General features: G+C 45.6%; 1 protein-coding gene across 1 annotated transcript in view; it reads right to left on the bottom strand.

The window, feature by feature from the left end:
- Positions 1 to 16,009, bottom strand: part of HTR4 (5-hydroxytryptamine receptor 4) — a 79,209-nt gene extending 63,200 nt beyond the window's left edge. Inside the window, exons 1-3 of the mRNA XM_009820850.2 lie at positions 15,984 to 16,009; positions 10,088 to 10,213; positions 8,901 to 9,101 (exon numbers count right to left, since the gene is read on the bottom strand). Coding sequence (XP_009819152.2) covers positions 8,901 to 9,101; positions 10,088 to 10,213; positions 15,984 to 16,009 — 353 coding nt within the window. The remainder of the gene's footprint in view (positions 1 to 8,900; positions 9,102 to 10,087; positions 10,214 to 15,983) is intronic.
- Positions 16,010 to 17,382: the final 1,373 nt, after the last annotated feature.

Raw genomic sequence — 17,382 nt, 5'->3', positions numbered from 1 at the left:
TGGTGTCATGTGCATGTATAAAATTATATACATACCATATGTTTTATTATCACTGGGGCCAAAATGAGCTGAGGAAAATTTACTGAATACTAATACTGAATAATTTTTTTACCCCCCCCTTAAAGAACCTATAAAAAAGAAGACAAGAGGGTGGGAAAACTGTGGGTGCTCCTAGCTGTCTCCTGAAGTTAGGGTGCAACAACCATATCCACACAGGCTCTGTACCTGTACGTGTCTGTTGAACCATGCCTTAAACACCAAAGTGTGAATGATTCGTATCTCATTTCCTGAGGAAATAGAGGCCGAAGAAACGCAACAGGAGAGAGCCAGGCTCTGCTAGCTGCCGCCACAGGGACTCTGCTCCCAACCCGACCCCCGGGAGGAGGCTGAGCCCGGCAGAGGGGCTCCCGGGGGCTGGAGATACCGAACTGTATTGACGGCAAACTCTTGCGGGCAACAAGGACATTTATTTCAGAAGCTTGTCCTCTTCGCAGGACACGAGTTATGTATAAGGATTTGGCTAGTTTGGAAAATCCCCTTCTTTGTCTTTTTGGAGCCCTATGCTGCTGCGCTCCACAAAACCCCAATCTGAGCGTGGTTTTGCACACTCCTCCTCTCCCTCAGTTAACCCAGACTTGGCCAGAGTCTTCTGCTGAACCCTGGCCAAGTGACGAAATCTAAGGAGCCAGGATCTCAATTTATTTGTGCCCGTGTAAAATTAAAACAGCGCTACTGGCTTTGCCGGTATTTCAGTGAAACCAGATTCTGGCCTACACATAACGAGATTTTTACTTTTTTTGAGAGAGAACAGGTCTTTCTCTTTTCCTTTTTCCCACTGAGCAAATAAGCTATGGTCTCTGACTGTGCCAAATAAAACAAAGTTATGCATTGCTGGTCCAGAAAAAAAAGTCCTAAAATGATTATATCTAACAAAATTAAATTCTTATTAGAAAAACAACGGCCTGCTGGTGTTGAGATAATTACACTGAGAAAAATGCTAAAGAGAGCAGTTAATTGGAACTGGATAAATTTAGCTAGTAATACAAACAAACGTATGTTGCCAAATGGAGATAGAGGACTTCTTCATGGTCCCCGTGTGGGCTGGTGTGTGTGGGGGGTTATTGGCAGCAACAGTGGCAAAATAAATTACCATATTTCTAGAGGGTTTGTAAAAATTAATAAAGGACAGTGCATCCCTCGGGCTGTGCCATGACCATCTGCTCCATTATTTTTCTTAATGCTCTCGGACCTGAATTCTGCAAATCCCGTGTTAGTTTTCTTGCAGAGCCGAGTGCTGACAGGGATAACTCCGCAGTTACGTGTCGCATCTTTCAGCCCTCGTGGATGGTCTCATTTGCCCTTGCTCAGCCCCTCTCCGTGCTGCCTCTCTGTTCCTCCACCTAAGCACCCAGGAGCTGTACAAGATCAGACGCCTTTCCAGCTGAAAAGGGCAGGGGGGATTTATGGCCTGATTCAAAACTATAGCTGGAATTTGTGCCATATAATCAGACTGCTGACTGCCTAGTCATTACTTACTGATAGCTATTTAAAACCTAATAAGTCCCCCCACTGATAACCTCCCCCGCCCCTGGCCAGGCAGCAGAAGTTTCGCAGAGCACAGCTGTGCACAGCTGCTTTCTCCCCACCCTTGAGAAAGACATCATGCCCCTGACCTCGAGCCCCACCGTGGCCCAAGCATCCCTTGGCGAGCTAGTGGTTCCCCCTGCGCCTCGGCTGCGTAGGCTGTAACACCGTGCAAAAGAGGCGAGCACGGAGAGCGATGCCATGCAGCATCCCGAAGCACGGGGCAGCGGGCAGGGCGGGCAGAACCGGTGACCACCTGAAGCAAGTCCCTCCTGTGCCCCCGGCACGGGCTCTGGCACCCGCGTGCCCTCCCGCCCCGCACAGGGAGAGGGTTCTGCTGCAGACGGACTGTCACTGCAGAGCACTGGGGTTTGGGAATCTCTAAAACATCATCTCTCTCAAGGGATTGTGCTAATTTGATGTCTGAACAGTACATTAATGTTAATTAATGTTTGTAAATGGTGCAACGAGCATCTGTCACTCTGGTGCTCCAACACTCTTTGGATACATCTGCTTTGCTTTAGCCTTTATTTAGCAGTGATTATGTGGTATGTTTGAATTCCAGTAAGATTAGCGTTGAATATACAAACACAGAGTTAGGTCTGTTTTGTTGCATGCTACATAGCAAATCTGCAAATGTTTCGAACACGCCAGGCAAACAGTGTGCCTAGTGCACAGCAGAGACGTAGGCTTGGAGGAAAGCTTCACGGGGTGGGATGCAGCCAGGAGAGCTGGATGGAGCAGGGAGAGGGTGCAGGATGCTCTGGCTGCATGAAGAGCAGAGGTGCCAGATGTGCAAGCCCAAGAATACAGACATACAGACTTTTAGGACCGATTTGTTTCTCTGTTGTTTTTTTTTTCCCCCAAGACTTTGAGAAGTAATTGTATTGCAAATTGTACTGCAAATATTGGAGAAGAAAATTGCCTTTCCTGACAGGTTAACTGTATTTGGAGACTCTATCATAGCCGCTTGCTCTATTTATATGCAGTGCAATTATTTTTATCGCATAGGCACAAAGAATGGATAGCTATGCATAAAACTTGCAATAAATAAATAATTCAAGGCTAAATCTTTCTTTTACATTAGAATACCAAAGAGGTGATGAAAAAGCATAACCCAGTGACAGCAAAATTTGGGTTCAGTGAGCCCTGAGGTACCTCTGATACCTTGGAAAAACACTTTTTCAGATGAGACTGAGAGTGTCTCTAAGTCTCTGCAGTACTTTGCTCCCTGTGTCCAACCAGTAAGATCAGTTTATCCTGTGGCAATTTCTCCAGATTTTCTCAAATGCCTTTGAGAATTAAAGCCTGAACGCTTTTTTTTTTTTTTTTCTCAGAGGCAGTAATGGAAATAGATACAAGATATTATCAGATAAAAGTCTTTGCAAGCAACACTTTCTGAGAATGTTGAACAGAATGACTTTCCACACTGAGTCCTGAGGATTAGATTAACCACCCAGTTTCTTTAAAAATCCCACAGTTGTATGCCATGAAATAAAACAGAAGGCAGGAAATATATGAATCACAGAAAAAACACCAGCTAGAAAAAGCATACTCCCATAGAGTGTGAATGAACAGAAGGGCAACAGCTAGCAAAAATTAAATAAAACACTGTGAAGGAAGCAGTGCTGTCAGTGCTCGGCCAACCCAACCGTCAGGACGGGTGAAGCCCTGGTGACGGAGAACAGCTCCACGATGGGCTGCGTCACCCTTCCCTGCACAGAAACCCAGGCATCCATCTACCTGCTCTGATCTCCTCAGGGCCATCCTCCACTATCTCCCCATCTATGCCGACCTCTTAACACTGTTTGGGAGTCAGTTCTCACTGCGGAAAAAAACAGCCCCAAACCAAACAAAAATTGTCACAGAAATGCAAGTTTCTGCCAGCAACCTTTAAAGCCTAGGTCTGAGGCTTTGCAGACAAGAGGGGAAAAGAAAGATGTGTTGCTCTTACATCAGAGTGAGTATTTTGAGCTGACCTGAAAGTTGCTTGGAGATGACTGCAGAATACCGCAAAAAATAAACTCTGGAAGTCTTTTCAAATTTCAACTAATGTTTGCGCAGGACAAGATATGGTTTGAAAGCCTGTAGTCCAAGTCCCAAAAGGAAAATTTGGTGCAGCAGCTGGAAATTAGGAGGCTTTGCTAGCCTGTTAAATCCTTGCTGTGAACAGCACGTGTTGGGTACACTGCTCGTTTGGGTTAGAGGATGGTTACCCTGTCAGGTCATTAATCCCTATTAGACTGCGCTGTCAGGTACCCACATTTTAACTAATATGCACTACAAACAGCACAACTTTTTGAGTTCAGTGCGTGAAAGAAAGAGGATTTTAAAAACTGGCAAAGTGCTCAAGAAATAGGTGGAATTTAGAAAATTTTTGTACTCGTAGCTATTGAAATGTGACTGAATTCTGGATATTTTCACTTTTCATCTCTAGCACGGATGGGAAGTGAGGTCCAAATTTTCTCCTTGCCTTTCTCAGGATGATCACAAACCAAACCACACCTGGAAGTGATGCTCCCAGGACAGTCACAGCAAGGGGCTGGCACATTGGGAAAGAGAAAAAGGCAGATCTAAAAGGTGGGGTTTAGCCTTCTTTTCGTACAGAAAATGGATTTATTATTCTGTATCCACCACTCCACCCAAGCTGTGTTGAAAATCCCTCTTGTCCTGCTTGCCGAGGAGGTTTGGAATAGCAGCCAACTTCATGGCAGCAAAAGTGAATTAATCTCTGTGAAAAGGACACAGGAGCAAAGTGTCACTAGCTCCAGGTGACCTGCAGCAGGACATGGCATAAGCGTGATACCCCCACAATGCAGCAAGGAAGAGACCATGGCACGTCCTTAGGGATGTGGTAGGGGCCAAAATCAAAATGTCTATGCTCTCCTTGTCTTCCTCCACCCAAATGCCTCCTCTGAGAGATGGAGGGAAAGACCTCATGTTTCACTTCAGTCAGAAAACGGTTTATTAAACAGGCCCAATAGGAAAAAAAATTAACGTCCTTGGTCTTTGTCAATGTTTAGACCTGACAGTGTTGACAGGTAAGGGGTATCGGGTTTTGTATCTGCAGGCATGAAGGTCTGCTGCTTGTGTGGTGGAAAGCAATTCTTTCATACAACATGTCTTCTGATTTACCTAAGCAGGCTGCCAGACCACGCCAGTGAGCAAGCACTGCAGAAATGTAAAATAACATACACAGTGGTAATTCAGGAAGAAAGAAAGTCTTTTTAATAGACTGTTTGGGACACAAAAGAGCTCATGAATTAGCACAGAAATTCCTGGTCTGGTTAGGACTGTTTCTGTGCTCAAGGATGATGTCCAGGTGGATGTTAAGCAACTTCAGCAACAGCTACTGTACCCTACCGGTGCGTTTTAAGTTGCGTTTTGAAAATCATGTTAATCAGTCAATCAATCACAGGAAGAAATACAGCTTTAAGAGAGGAAGATGACTAGGGACTGACTCACCTCCATAATATTTTCATTTACAGCAGTTCAGGAGAGCTAGTCCAGTGCTACGGGAGGCACCTTGGTCTCTCTCAAGTACCATGGTGGGTAGTCTGAACTTGACATTTGGTCCTGGGAGAACCCAGGAGCCCGTAGTCTTGGGACTCAATCAGATTCATACTGCGGAGTCTGATCAAACAGAAAGTGATAAAAGCCACACAGTTGACTTGGGATTCTCCTCTTCACATGAAACAGAGAGATCTTGGGTTTTCTCTTTCAGCTGACATGGTCAGCAAACACAGTCATAATTGTGCCTTCTTGTACTGGGAGAAGAAATATACCTTTTGAAACGTCTAATATGAAATCCTGGCTTTTTGCATATCAGTGGGAAAGGTCCAAATGATTACCCATGGAGTCAAAATAGCACCCAAGATGAACTTCTACAGCAAAACTGAATGGCTAGGAGAGCTCTATATGCCCTGCAGAGATTAGACGGTAGAGAAAAGTTTCTATAGCAAATTCAAGTGCCTTTGGAGAGGAGCAGCCTGTCTCGGGGATGTTGCTGTTAGTGCTCTGCTAATGGTGTTGTCTGTGGTGGTCATTGCTCTAACAAGCACTCAATAAAGCCATTTTGAGAAGAGAAACAAGAAAAACACAGTACCGGAGAATTACCTAAAATTTAGATCAGCTCTGCAACTAGTCTGCAGAGGCGTCATTCTTCGGCATGAAAGCATCAAGCAAACGATAAAGGCTGCGATAATTATCCATGTCAGGCTGCGTCCAGCCACCACCTTGAAGAACCTTTTCACTTCCCCTTGCTCTGCCCGAGACCAAAGAACAGCACATGTACGGTAATCACATGCGGAAGAGAAAGAGCATTTGTGTGTCCTGAAATAATTCCCTGACATCTGGCAATTTCAGGTTTGTCAGCTGTCAAAAATTGCCGCTGTGTTTCTGTATCCCAGACAGTGCCGCTCTGCTCCCTCACCCCTGAGCTTGCAGAAGTTTTCAGCACACCCATCACTCAGTGATGAATTCACCCTCGGCTTCTTTTCAAGCAATTTGACTGCTGATCAGTCTAACATGGCCAATACTGGGGGGATGGCAAATACTGGGGGGATGGCAAATACTGGGGGATTTCTCTCTGTCGGGGCATTCACGAGGAAGAAGTTTACAGGCATTTTCTAAAAAAAAAATTTTTGCTGTGACACTTAAGATGATCTCCAGCTCCTTCAAATTCAGAGCCATAAGTACTTTTTTCCAATCAGTTTGGCACCAAGATTGGGGGATGTTGGTTTTTTTTAGCCAGCGTGTGTCTGTTTTTCTTTCTACTCTAAAGAATCTTTCTAATTCTGAAGAAATAGGAAGAATGTTTCTGGACAAGCAACAGGTTCAAATACACACTCCGCAAGCAGAAATCTTTAAAAGCAGGATAATTTTATCACAAAAGGCCAAGCCACTTAAATGGAATGATGCTGATATGGGACTCATTCAAGTGCAGTGCCCATCACCCTCAGACCCCAGTGCAGGGGGTGCTTCCCCTTCCCAAAACCTTCTCAGAACACACATGGAACAAGCTTAGAGAATTAGTCTCCTCCAAAACACGGCTACAGCTCCTGCTTTCTTTCAAGACAGCCGTTTTCCTCTTCTGTGTAGTATTCTAGTGATTAAAGCATTGGCTTGGGATGGGGGGATGGAGTGGGGGTCCCCGGGCTCAGCTCCCCATTTCCCTCTGTCCACAACAAGGGGGACCAGCTATGCGTTACTGTAGGCAGCGACGCTCACCCTTTGCTACGGCAGCTCTGCATCTGGCAGAGAAAATTCAAGACTCCCTGGGCTAGAGAATAAAAGAGCACAGAAGGAAGAGCAGAGCTGTAGTCCTCTCCAGGTGTTCACACTCTGCTTTGAATGTTTCATTTAGTACAGAATAATCTAATCCATCTCATTTTAGGGTGTTTTTGTTTGCTTGGGGTTTTTTTCCATTTCCAGTTCCTTCTACTGAGCTGGGTGTTCGCAAACTTTGCCTCAGGGCTGTTTACATAAAGAAAATCTTTACAAAACTGTGATCTCTGTTCTGTATCCCTAAAAAATTAACTCTGAGCCACGCATTTCGACAGTCATAGTCCCAAGGCTGCCCTCAACCCCTTCGCCGCCCCCAGCCAAGGCTGTCCCGGGAGCATGGGGACCGACGGGGACAGACAGCAGGAGCAAGATCTCATGACATGGCAAAGGGTGGCATAGGCAGGAGAGAGGGGGGAGTTTCCCTTCTGTGCACCCCACACCGGGGTTCCCCACCCCCTGCAGGTGTCAGAGATTGGGGGTGAAGGGGAGGTGGGGGAAACAATATCTTCCCTTCCTGTCCCCTTCTCTACATGACCCCCTGTGTTTAATTAAGAGCCTGGAGAATCAAACCCCAACATTTTATATAACACGGCCACATTCACAGCGCAGTGCCTAACATCTGCTTTACTGCTAATTGGCTCAAAGTGGCAATTTGTCAACGTTTTTAAGATAATGAGCTTCCCATTTGTGTTCCAGCCATCTAAACTCCCAGATAAGGAAATGTGCTGTAGCTGTTGCACATCAGCTTCTCTCTGGATACAATACTGCATGTGCTGGTGCCCCTCTCTCCCACAAAAAAGGAGTGCTGCCCATCAATGGAGAAGTTAATCAAGTACTTCACTGTGATTCTGTGAAGTACCTTTTGCAGTCTGGCTGGGTACAGACTCTTTGGATGAAAGATGCTATTTAAATATCAATTGTTGTGATGACAAGAATGATTATGGTTATTTTGGCCATATTAGTAATACTAAGTAATAGTATTTTTAAAAGTATTGAAATATCTGCACAGAACTCACATGAAAGCTCTAAATATTGCTTATTAGAATAGCCGGTCAAAATGTTTTCTTCTAAGTATTTATCCTGTGAAAAATTCTTGCTATTCTGTATGGAAAGATCTGACATTTATGCTGAAAAACTGCAGACAAGAGTAAAAGAGAACTGTTTGCCATAAATTATTTAGGATTTTTGTTTAATTTTAATTTTGCAAGAAAAGTTTGAAAGAAAAGAAAGTTTTTAGGATCTCCCACAAAGCCTATGCACCCTTTTCACCAGCTTTATTTGCCTCCTTGCTAGCAGTCACTAGTGGAGATGTGCAAATGGATGCCTTGGACGAACAGCCCATAAAATATGGGAGGGTTGCTCTTTTTGCTCTTTCTCCATGTAATCTAGTAATCTATGCCAAAATGTGTCATTTAGTAATATCAGTTTTCATCTGCCTGTGTGGCTGCTAGCAGCAGGAAGAGCAGTTCTGATAGCACTTGAAAGATATGTCAAGTATTTTTTTGACAAGAGAGAGAAAGGCAGATAATGTAGTGTTTCAGCCCTGGGAAGACGGGGCTCAGCACAACACATCAAGCCTGGCACCAGCCAAGCCCCCCCTGCAGCCCCTGGCAGTGAGCAACGCCTGACGTCGTAACAGAGAGCAATGTCCCTGCTAAAACAACGTCCTGCGCGCGATGCACCTCCGTCTGCGACAGCTGCAGGTCTTCCCTTTGGATACGTGTTTAAGGTGTCTTGTCCATACTTGAAAGAAGAAACTGTGCCGCGTCTGATCAGTAATGCAAACAGAGCTGTGCCGCAAAGCAGCTGAAAACCTGGCTTGCTCTGTCAATATAAATCTCATTCCTTTCAAAGTTGTTCTACACTGATGAGGATTCAGAGAGCTCCCTCCAGAATCAGCGACTGAGAGAGATTTATCACTCTACAGTTCCCAGCAGGTTCATATTTGCGTTTTGGCTACTGCTGATGAGCAACAACACTGAGGAACCTTAAAGCAACTATAATTATTCCCTATGCTCTTCTGTACATACCTGTCCAGCGAGATGCAGCACAGGTGCAGGATTGACGCTGTGGTGAGCAGGACATCGAGGGACGTTCGGACCAGGCAGAACATCTCTCCGTAGATCCAGTTGTCCTGAACCAACTCAATGGCTCCAAATGGCATCACCAGCACTGACACCAGCAGGTCCGCAAAGGCAAGGGAAACAATGAAATAATTGGTCTTGATTTTCCTGCAAGACAGATCACAAAATTAGGGGGGAATAATTTCAGTGCAGCATCCTCTACACGTGGACAGAGTTTTCAGCTTGTGGTTGGGTCTGATTTGCTGCATCACACTGAAAGGTCCTCGCTAACGTACTCCTCACTTTATATGGTCACCCCTAGCTTGTTCCTGGTTTTTACAGCTAAATATCCACCGTGTTCTCTGCACAAACACATCTTTCTGCTCACACAGAAGAGGCAAACAGATGCTCACAGGCCTCTGCATCTGGCTCAGCCTCACAGCTTGCATTGGAGAGTTTGGGGTGGAGGACGGAGACTTTGTTTTAACTTGTAAATTGAGAAAATCCTTCCAGAAAGCACTAAGAAGAATCTAGACTGAAGCTGTAATTTTAACTTGCGGAGTACTTTTTAAATCATAACAGTAAAATAGAATTAAATCCATTAAAAATCCCACGCAGCATATGAATAGAGGCTGCTGAATCTCTCACTCTGCTCCTGAGGCAGGTCTGACAGCTCCCAGGGGCAGCAGCAAGCCTTGAGACAGGAGTTTTGACTGTGACCCCCCCAAATCACCGGCAGCATTTGCCAAGCTGCAGCAGCGCTGCGCACCTGTAACGGGACCGTGATCTGCGTGATTTTCTGATGGGCTTGTTAGGAAATTTGAGATGGAAAAGGGGTAGAGGCCAACCTGCTTCTCCAGGGAATTGCTGCTTGGTTCTGTTTTTCACCAATTTATCTGGTTTTTAAAACCAAGAATGCTGAAAATGTAGGGGACGGATACTAAACAGATCCCACCACCACGGTGTAAATCTGAGTGGGGATGCACTGAGGCCAGTGTGAGAGTCTGCCGTCGCCGTGGTGCAATGCATGGCCCAAGACACCCTTCATCACAGCGGTTTATGCCCTCAGCTGCGGGCTCAGGGCTTTTTAGGTGGGGATTTTCCCCTCTGCCTCCCCGCGGAAGGGCCGGCGGTGGCCGGCTGGGTGGGCTCACCTGAGCTGCCTGTCCCGGCACACGGCCACCATCACCAGCAGGTTCCCCAGGATGGCCATCAGTATAACGGCGGAGATGAAGGTGAGCAGCACGATCTTCTCCGCTACGCCAAAGCCCTCAGTCGAACTGGGGAGCAGACCAAAGAAAAAAAAAAAGAAAAGAAAAGAAAAGAAAAGAAGCTGCAGCAGCGCCGGGAGGGGATCGCCCGGCAGCACCAAGGTTTGGCAAGTGTGAGATCAGCATCCCCACGCCCGTTGCAGCGAGGCAGCCTTCCCACCAAGACCTTGGCACATTTCACAAAGACCGTTCCATATTTATGGGGAAAGCTGCGAGGCATGTGTCCACCAGCAGAACGGCTACAGGCGGAGGATACCCGCAACGCCAGCGGCCGCCCATGGCTCCCAGGGGCGGAGAAGCCGACACGTACGGCAGAGAGCCGGAGTGCGCTGTGCCTGACTTCTGAAAGTCCCTTCCAATTCAGAGCCTCTGGATGAAAATGTTTTCATTCACTTTTCACCTCAATAAATAATGTTATTTTCTATGCAGAAGTATTTTGGTTTTCTTTCCTTCCGTTTTTCGATTTTTTCCCAAGGTTTTCCTCAAGATGAGCGTTTTACATCTCAAATGTTGAAATCTTCTACATAATCTTTTCCCTTGTTCTCTCTTCCCTTCACTCTGTGCCACAGAACAAAATGTAGTCTGGCATATTTGTTTTTCTTTTTCACTTGGTAAATTTTCCAGAATTAGGGATAAGAAAATAAAAATTTTTTAAACGGAAGTGCCTGATTATCCCCTACCCTGACATCAATAATTTCTTTCAGTTAATTAAGAGAAAGAAGAGAAGAAGGAAGGATAACATGAAAACACAATGCTGGACGTATTTTAAGTCTGCATTTCTACAAATATCTTGTTAAATGTTTCAAAAAAAGTTGTTGATGTTTTTTTTGGAGCCTGCAAAGCAGGAAGGTAATACACAGCACACAATAAATACTGTTCAAAATGAAATTGGTTTTATTACAAGATTTTGAGCAACTTTTCCTTTAAAGCTATTTCTAATTACGTATGCAGAACAAAATGCGTCCTAAAACTTCGCTTGCTTTTGTAACTTTTCCTATTACATTACACGGGTGAGAACGGGTGTTTGTTCATGTTATCAAGTGTGGCTAGAAATAAACTGGCATTAACAGCAGCACTTGACACTAATTCAGCAGGGGAATTTCTTCACAGCGTATGGAGCTGGTATTCAGCACCCAGGATTAATTCTGTGAGATTGTTCAGGTAATTGAAAAATTGAACTGTTATTCTGTTTTACTTTGACTTCCTCTGGGGTAATTTTCTATTTACTAAATACGTTCCAGACTTTTACACCTTATCTCACTGAATTCTCCTGATTTTGACAAAGCTAAAAAAGATTAGAGACTGCTGAAGTCCTGTCACCACTACCTGGGCCATTTTAATAAGCTTCTAGCGACTGACTTCACCCTGAGCCTGCATTGCGGAACATCCGCTGAATCACAATCTCCATTTTTGTCCCTAAAGGCGAAGCCACTTTGAGTATGACTTTTTTGCCCACTGCCAGACGCACCAGTGGGTCAGATGGCAGCCTGCTGAAGTTGGACTCTTCATGTTGAGTATGAACAATATCTCAGGAATTCCTTGATTTTTAATGTTTTACAAGGAAATACATCACTGGGTATAGGTTCATCCAGATGGTTGAGGATGTTTAGGATCAAATAAGGAAGAGGAAAGGAGATGCCCTGGCCTCACACTAATTTCATAGAAAACCACAGCACTAGACAGATATAAGCAGCCTCAAAAACAAGTGGCTTATATGGCTATAATAAGAGGTCCAAGGCAACTGCATATCCTAGCTTCATAGATGTATGTCCATATGCCAAGCAGTGCTTTCTCACCTGTGAGAGCACAGGTAGCGTTTAATTCCAGATAATCTTCTGTATTAAAACTAAGAGATTAATAAATGTCACGTAGAGTGGATAGTTGGGTGTATCCCACCTCCCTACAAGGTTTTCAGGCAAAAAGTCCCAGAGCACTGCCAGGGCATGTGTCCTTCTGGAGGTGGGTTGTTGGGGTAGCAGGGTACCAGGAGAGGGGGTACAGGTGGCTCAGGGCGAAGGGTACCCAGTAAGGAAGCGGGTTTTGTCTTGTGTGGGAATGAATGATCCCAGCCCAGAGGCAAAGGCAAAGGCGTGACTGCTTCTGTTGCCCTGCCGGTTTTCAGTGCTGTCAGTAAATCCACTCCTGCTTAATGGAGGAAGGTCTCTGGTGTTATGCTGAAGGGGTCAGATGGAGCCATGGGTTTGCATCTAGCAAGACACTTATTTTTGTGCAAGCCAATTATAGATGCTAAAATAGGAGAAAGGCAAAGTCAAGATGTGGTTTTATTCAGCATCTGAAAGAGTTGCACTTAATTAGAAAGAGTTATCTACTGAACTTAGCATAACTTCAGTGAGGGCAATTAAGGCTCCAGGAAACTGGTAGCTCCGGACAAATCCTTCAGCACATTCAGAAATGTTGACAAGGCTCTGTCTGAACTAAATGTGGCTTTCCCAGTTTTTATTGGAGAGCATTGCTTCCTGATGCCTTGGGTCATTAGTTCTTGGACAGCTCTTGTAACGAGTGAGTTTTGTGTCTGCGGTTCTTGCAATTACACTGCAGTTGTTGCCTGCAATTTCCCTACATTGGTCCAGTCATACTTCCTCCCATCTGGCAGAAGAAAATCCCTATTGATCAAAAGGATCTGCCTCATGGCCTGTAGCAGACAAAATGCCCACATGCATACAGCAGTGCCTCCCTTGCATGCTCTCTCATGACACAAAGGTCTGTGCCACAGTGGGCTTGTGTTTAATAGCTCTTGGTGGATTCCTTTGCCTTCCCTCTCTCTGGCCTGTCTTTCGAACTCTCAGTACATGGTGAACGCTATCTCTGGGCAGACTTCCTCCTTGGTCTCATAGTAACATGTTAAACACAAAATCAAGCAAGCATCAAGCATCAGTTTCTGTGCTTCTCGATCACCACTGACCACCCCAAATTGCACGCAGAGACTTGTTCCTCAAAACTAAAGGCAACTGGCATCTAATTCCTTACCCTAACACTAAAATCCCAAGCCACTCTACAGAACTGGTCACTGGCCACATGGCTGCTCCTAGAAAAGGATGTCATGCCTTCCCTGCATCTAGAAATCACTCTCCCCCTCTCCCATCCATCTTGATGACCTCAGTTTCCCCAGTAGCAAAGTCCTGTGCTGGAGATTTTGGGAGGCAGAAAGCTGGGAGCTGCTGACACATGAACCTGCACTGCAGTAAAGTGCTTTGGAAAAGGATGAGCAGCCAGGAGCAGGTCCTTCCCCGTAGACACCACGCACAGCGGGATGCACAAGGCGATTCTCCTCTGCTGGAGCCGCACAGAGTGCCCTGGGCCCATCCTTGCCTCCTCCTGCAGACAGCTGCTGCACAGCTGGGGAAGGTCAGACACTTGCCAAGCATCAGTATTTTGTGCACAACCGAATGCCAGAGCCTTCATTAATAATGTTCGTCAGCAGAAGAAGACACCATGAAAACTAAAGGGAAATGGAAAAGAAACAACTTCAAAGGCTGGTCTCAGCCCCAGGCCTTCTAGCTGGGTACTGGGTGGGATGAAAAGCCTCAGGAACAATGGGGATGCTGAGATCAAAGGCACCTTCACTGCCAAACTGTAATTGTACCTGTCTAAATAAGCCTTCACAATAGGCTAACATTGCTCTGTGGCTGCGTCTGTGAAACAAAATGTCAAACTACACTGAATAGCACCATACAAAAGATGTTCCTTTTCTTCCCAAGCCAGCATGGCAGCACATACGTGATGGAACAGCGGTAAAGAGGATGATGATGGTTTAGTTTATACAAAGCCAGGCAGAGAGTTAGATTTATATTTTGTCTTATCTAGCTTTGCCCATCTGCTGTTCCTAAACAATTCTCATCACTGCGTTATTTGAGCACCTTGAATCTGCACTCTGCAGCATCTACAGAGGGGGAGAGACACCATCCTCGTCCCCGAGCCCTGCAAGGGGGTGAGCTGGCCATGGGCCACGGATGGGGCTTCTTACTCCAACATGCAATGCCTTGGGAGGGGGGCTGGTGACCGAGCCTGCTGGCTCTTTTTACGGGGAAGTCACAGGGTTTTGAGGCTGCCTGCTGAGAGATCCCTGTCCCCTCCCTGCAGCAAGGACACTGGCTCTCAGGCTGGCGGCTGTGCTGCCCAGCAAGAGGCACTGGGTATCAGGATGCCCTGAGGTCTCATCCCATGGAGGGAGGTAGAGAGGAGGAGTGAGGCGTTTTGATTTGAACTGCTCCTTGAATGAGCTGCGCTGATCCTAATGGCAGTGGGTTTATACTTGGACATAAACATTTCACAATAATCAAGACAACATGTAATAAGTGCATGAGTGAACTTAACTGCCCGCTCACCTCGCGCTGGAAAGCTGCTGTGCCTATACGGGAAACCCCAACAAATGTCAAGGCTGACACCTGCTATTGCCACCAAAAGGATGGCCCTGTCCCCAGGCACCAGAGCAGGCTCTTCACATCACCTCCGCTCCTCAGGAGCGCCGCATCCCTTCTGTCAAGGCATACCCTCTGCTGCTCCCTCCCCGGCGGTGACAGCATCCACGTGCCGCAGAGCTGGGCGAGGTAGCGCAGTAGGGGCAAGCTGGGTGCCCCGGTGTGCTGCTGACTGCTCAGTGCACACTGCTCCCCTTGGGATGGGCACAGGAGTTTCTGCAGGACAGGGTGGAGGAGGGACCTTGCAGGATGCCAGAGAAAAGGGCTCTGGAGGTGGAGAGAAATGATGATTTTCACCGTGCAGCTAGGACAGAAATAGCTGGAGACACCTCTATGCTCTTCCTTCGCAGCAGAATTTTCTGCATTGAAGGTATAACTTCCTTGCAGCTGTCGGAGTTTTAACACTGAAGTTACAACTGGCCAAGTTTGGTGTTTTGGGGCAGAAGACTGACACTGAGTTTCAGCTGGGTTTTGCTAAGCAATGACACCCGGAGTGCAGGGGTGTGGGTTTGGGTGGAAGGGAAAAATTTGTCCTTGCAAGGCAGGTATTGGCCGTCTTCTTGTGTAAGAATCCCAGATGTTTTCCTCTCATTTTGGTTTGTGAAGAAGGACAGGGACCATAATAGTAGGTGAAGACTTAGATCTGCTCTGTGCTCCCAGACGTCCTCCTGAGGGAACAAGCTTATTGCCCAGGACAGAGAACTCCACCCCCTCCAGCCTCATCAGCTGCAGAGAGCTGTGCAAGTGAACAGACACTGAAGAGAATTCCCCACCACAGGTCGTCTTTGGTGCACAGAGATTTTGAGTTTTATTCATCAAAACAATCTCTGGAAATGCCAAAGGAGGCCAGCATTGAGCCACATTTCACCAGATGTTGCCCTGCTTGAAGACGGAGGGATGCTTCAGCTTCAGCCAGGAAGCAGAGCAATGTTTGAAGCCCACACTTCCCATCGGTGTACGCAGGCAACCCTGCCCCGAAGGTGCCGGCATCCTGGTCTGCACCATTTGACTTGGCTGGCCACAGCCCCGGGCTCTGAACGGAGACAGGCCGGTCAGAAACACACACTGGCACACTTGTCTATGGAGCATTTGCTGTGATAATAGTTTCAGAAGCGTTTGGAAGATCTCTCCAAAGAGTATTCCTCTCGTGCCGTGTTGTATTGCTCCCATGGGGAACATTAAATAGGGATATGCATCACTGGGGGTGCAGGAAGGATATTCATCTGGGCTACATTTCTGTAATTCTGCCTTTTGAATAATCTATCATCAAATAGGAATATTTGTTAATTATTCAGTCTCAGTAATTCAAAGCTGTTAATAATGGAAGAAGTGGATATTGCCGTAAATTAAAATCAATGGTTTGCATAACATCTTTGATCAAATCTGAGTGCTCTGGCTTCCAAGCATGCTTCCCTGTTTAATAAAGCAGAGATTGATGGGTTTGCTATTATGAGGAAATGAGATTCAGACAAAATGATTGTTGGTTAGTAGGAATATAGAAATCACTTAAGGAAAAAGGTGAAATACTGATGTGGAATGAATGCTTAAAACCCATATATGGACACACTTAAAAGGCTCTTCTGTAGAGTCATTAATGTGAAGCAAAGGAAGTGTAATTATTTTTTCAAGCTCAATTTCTACTTTCCTGTAAACACCCCAACTTTTCTAAATGACCTCAAGTGCTTTTGCATATTTTATGCAGCAATTAAACTGCATAGATCGGTCATGTTGGTAAGACCACGCACACTGCTCCTCTGGTTTTCCTTACACATGTCACACCCTGACCTCCCCGCCACTGCAGTGGGAAAAAAATCACTAATAAATAGCTCAGTGCTGAGAGCACCTTGGGCACTGCACAGACACTCCTGCGGGAGTAAGAGAGATGGAAAAGAGAGTAAGGGTTGAATAAATAAGACTCTTCTTTTGGGGACAGAGGAGGGTAGCTGATAAAAAGGAGGCTGGATGGCCCATTTCCAAACTGGAGAGGCATAACTCTGCTTGCAGAGGTAACCTGGAGCATCTCCTGGAGGCAGCCAGGGACCACAGTGACCACTTCATAACAAGGACGTGTGCAATTCTCACTGAAGAAAAAAAGCTCACAGCAGTGAGTTTTACCAGGGAAGCCTAGAAAACAGCTTTCTTCTTGATTTAACAATGGCCTCAAAGTGTATGGGGAATATGTGGAGGAGTTGGTCTGCTTTGTTTTCAACCAAGCCATGGCTTTTTACTCTGTAACTCCAGCTGGCATGATATTTCATGTAGGTCTTTAACTACAAATAAGCTGTCATTTGCCTCTCCTCCCTTCTACTCCCTTGATTATTCCTAGGCATAAAATCAGAGGCTGACTGTTAAACACTTAAAAATCAAGATATGTTATTTTATGAGTTAACCTAACAACATGTGTCTCAGTATAGAAATATGACAATAGGGAAGATATTATTTGATCTATGGCTTTCCAGCTGTTACCATATTCTTTTCTACTGCCACCTAAAAATATTAATCAGAAGTCAGCATTAATCCAGAAACATACAATTTCTTTTAATGCCTTTAAATGCCACACTGCCTGTGCTGCTTCGCTTCAGACTGCGCAGATGGCAGGACAACTTCTAACAGATTCAAATCAATTACGTACTTCACTTCTGTTTTAGAAACAGATTGAAATTAATTAAAGTATTGACAAGCCAGAAATAAACAGCATGCCACCTATCAAAATAACTCAGTCATATGATTAGTTTATTT

Source organism: Gavia stellata, chromosome 16, assembly GCF_030936135.1.
Source record: "Gavia stellata isolate bGavSte3 chromosome 16, bGavSte3.hap2, whole genome shotgun sequence".
In the NCBI taxonomy this organism is placed as follows: Eukaryota; Metazoa; Chordata; class Aves; order Gaviiformes; family Gaviidae; genus Gavia; species Gavia stellata.
This window is presented reverse-complemented; position numbering and strand designations above follow the sequence as displayed.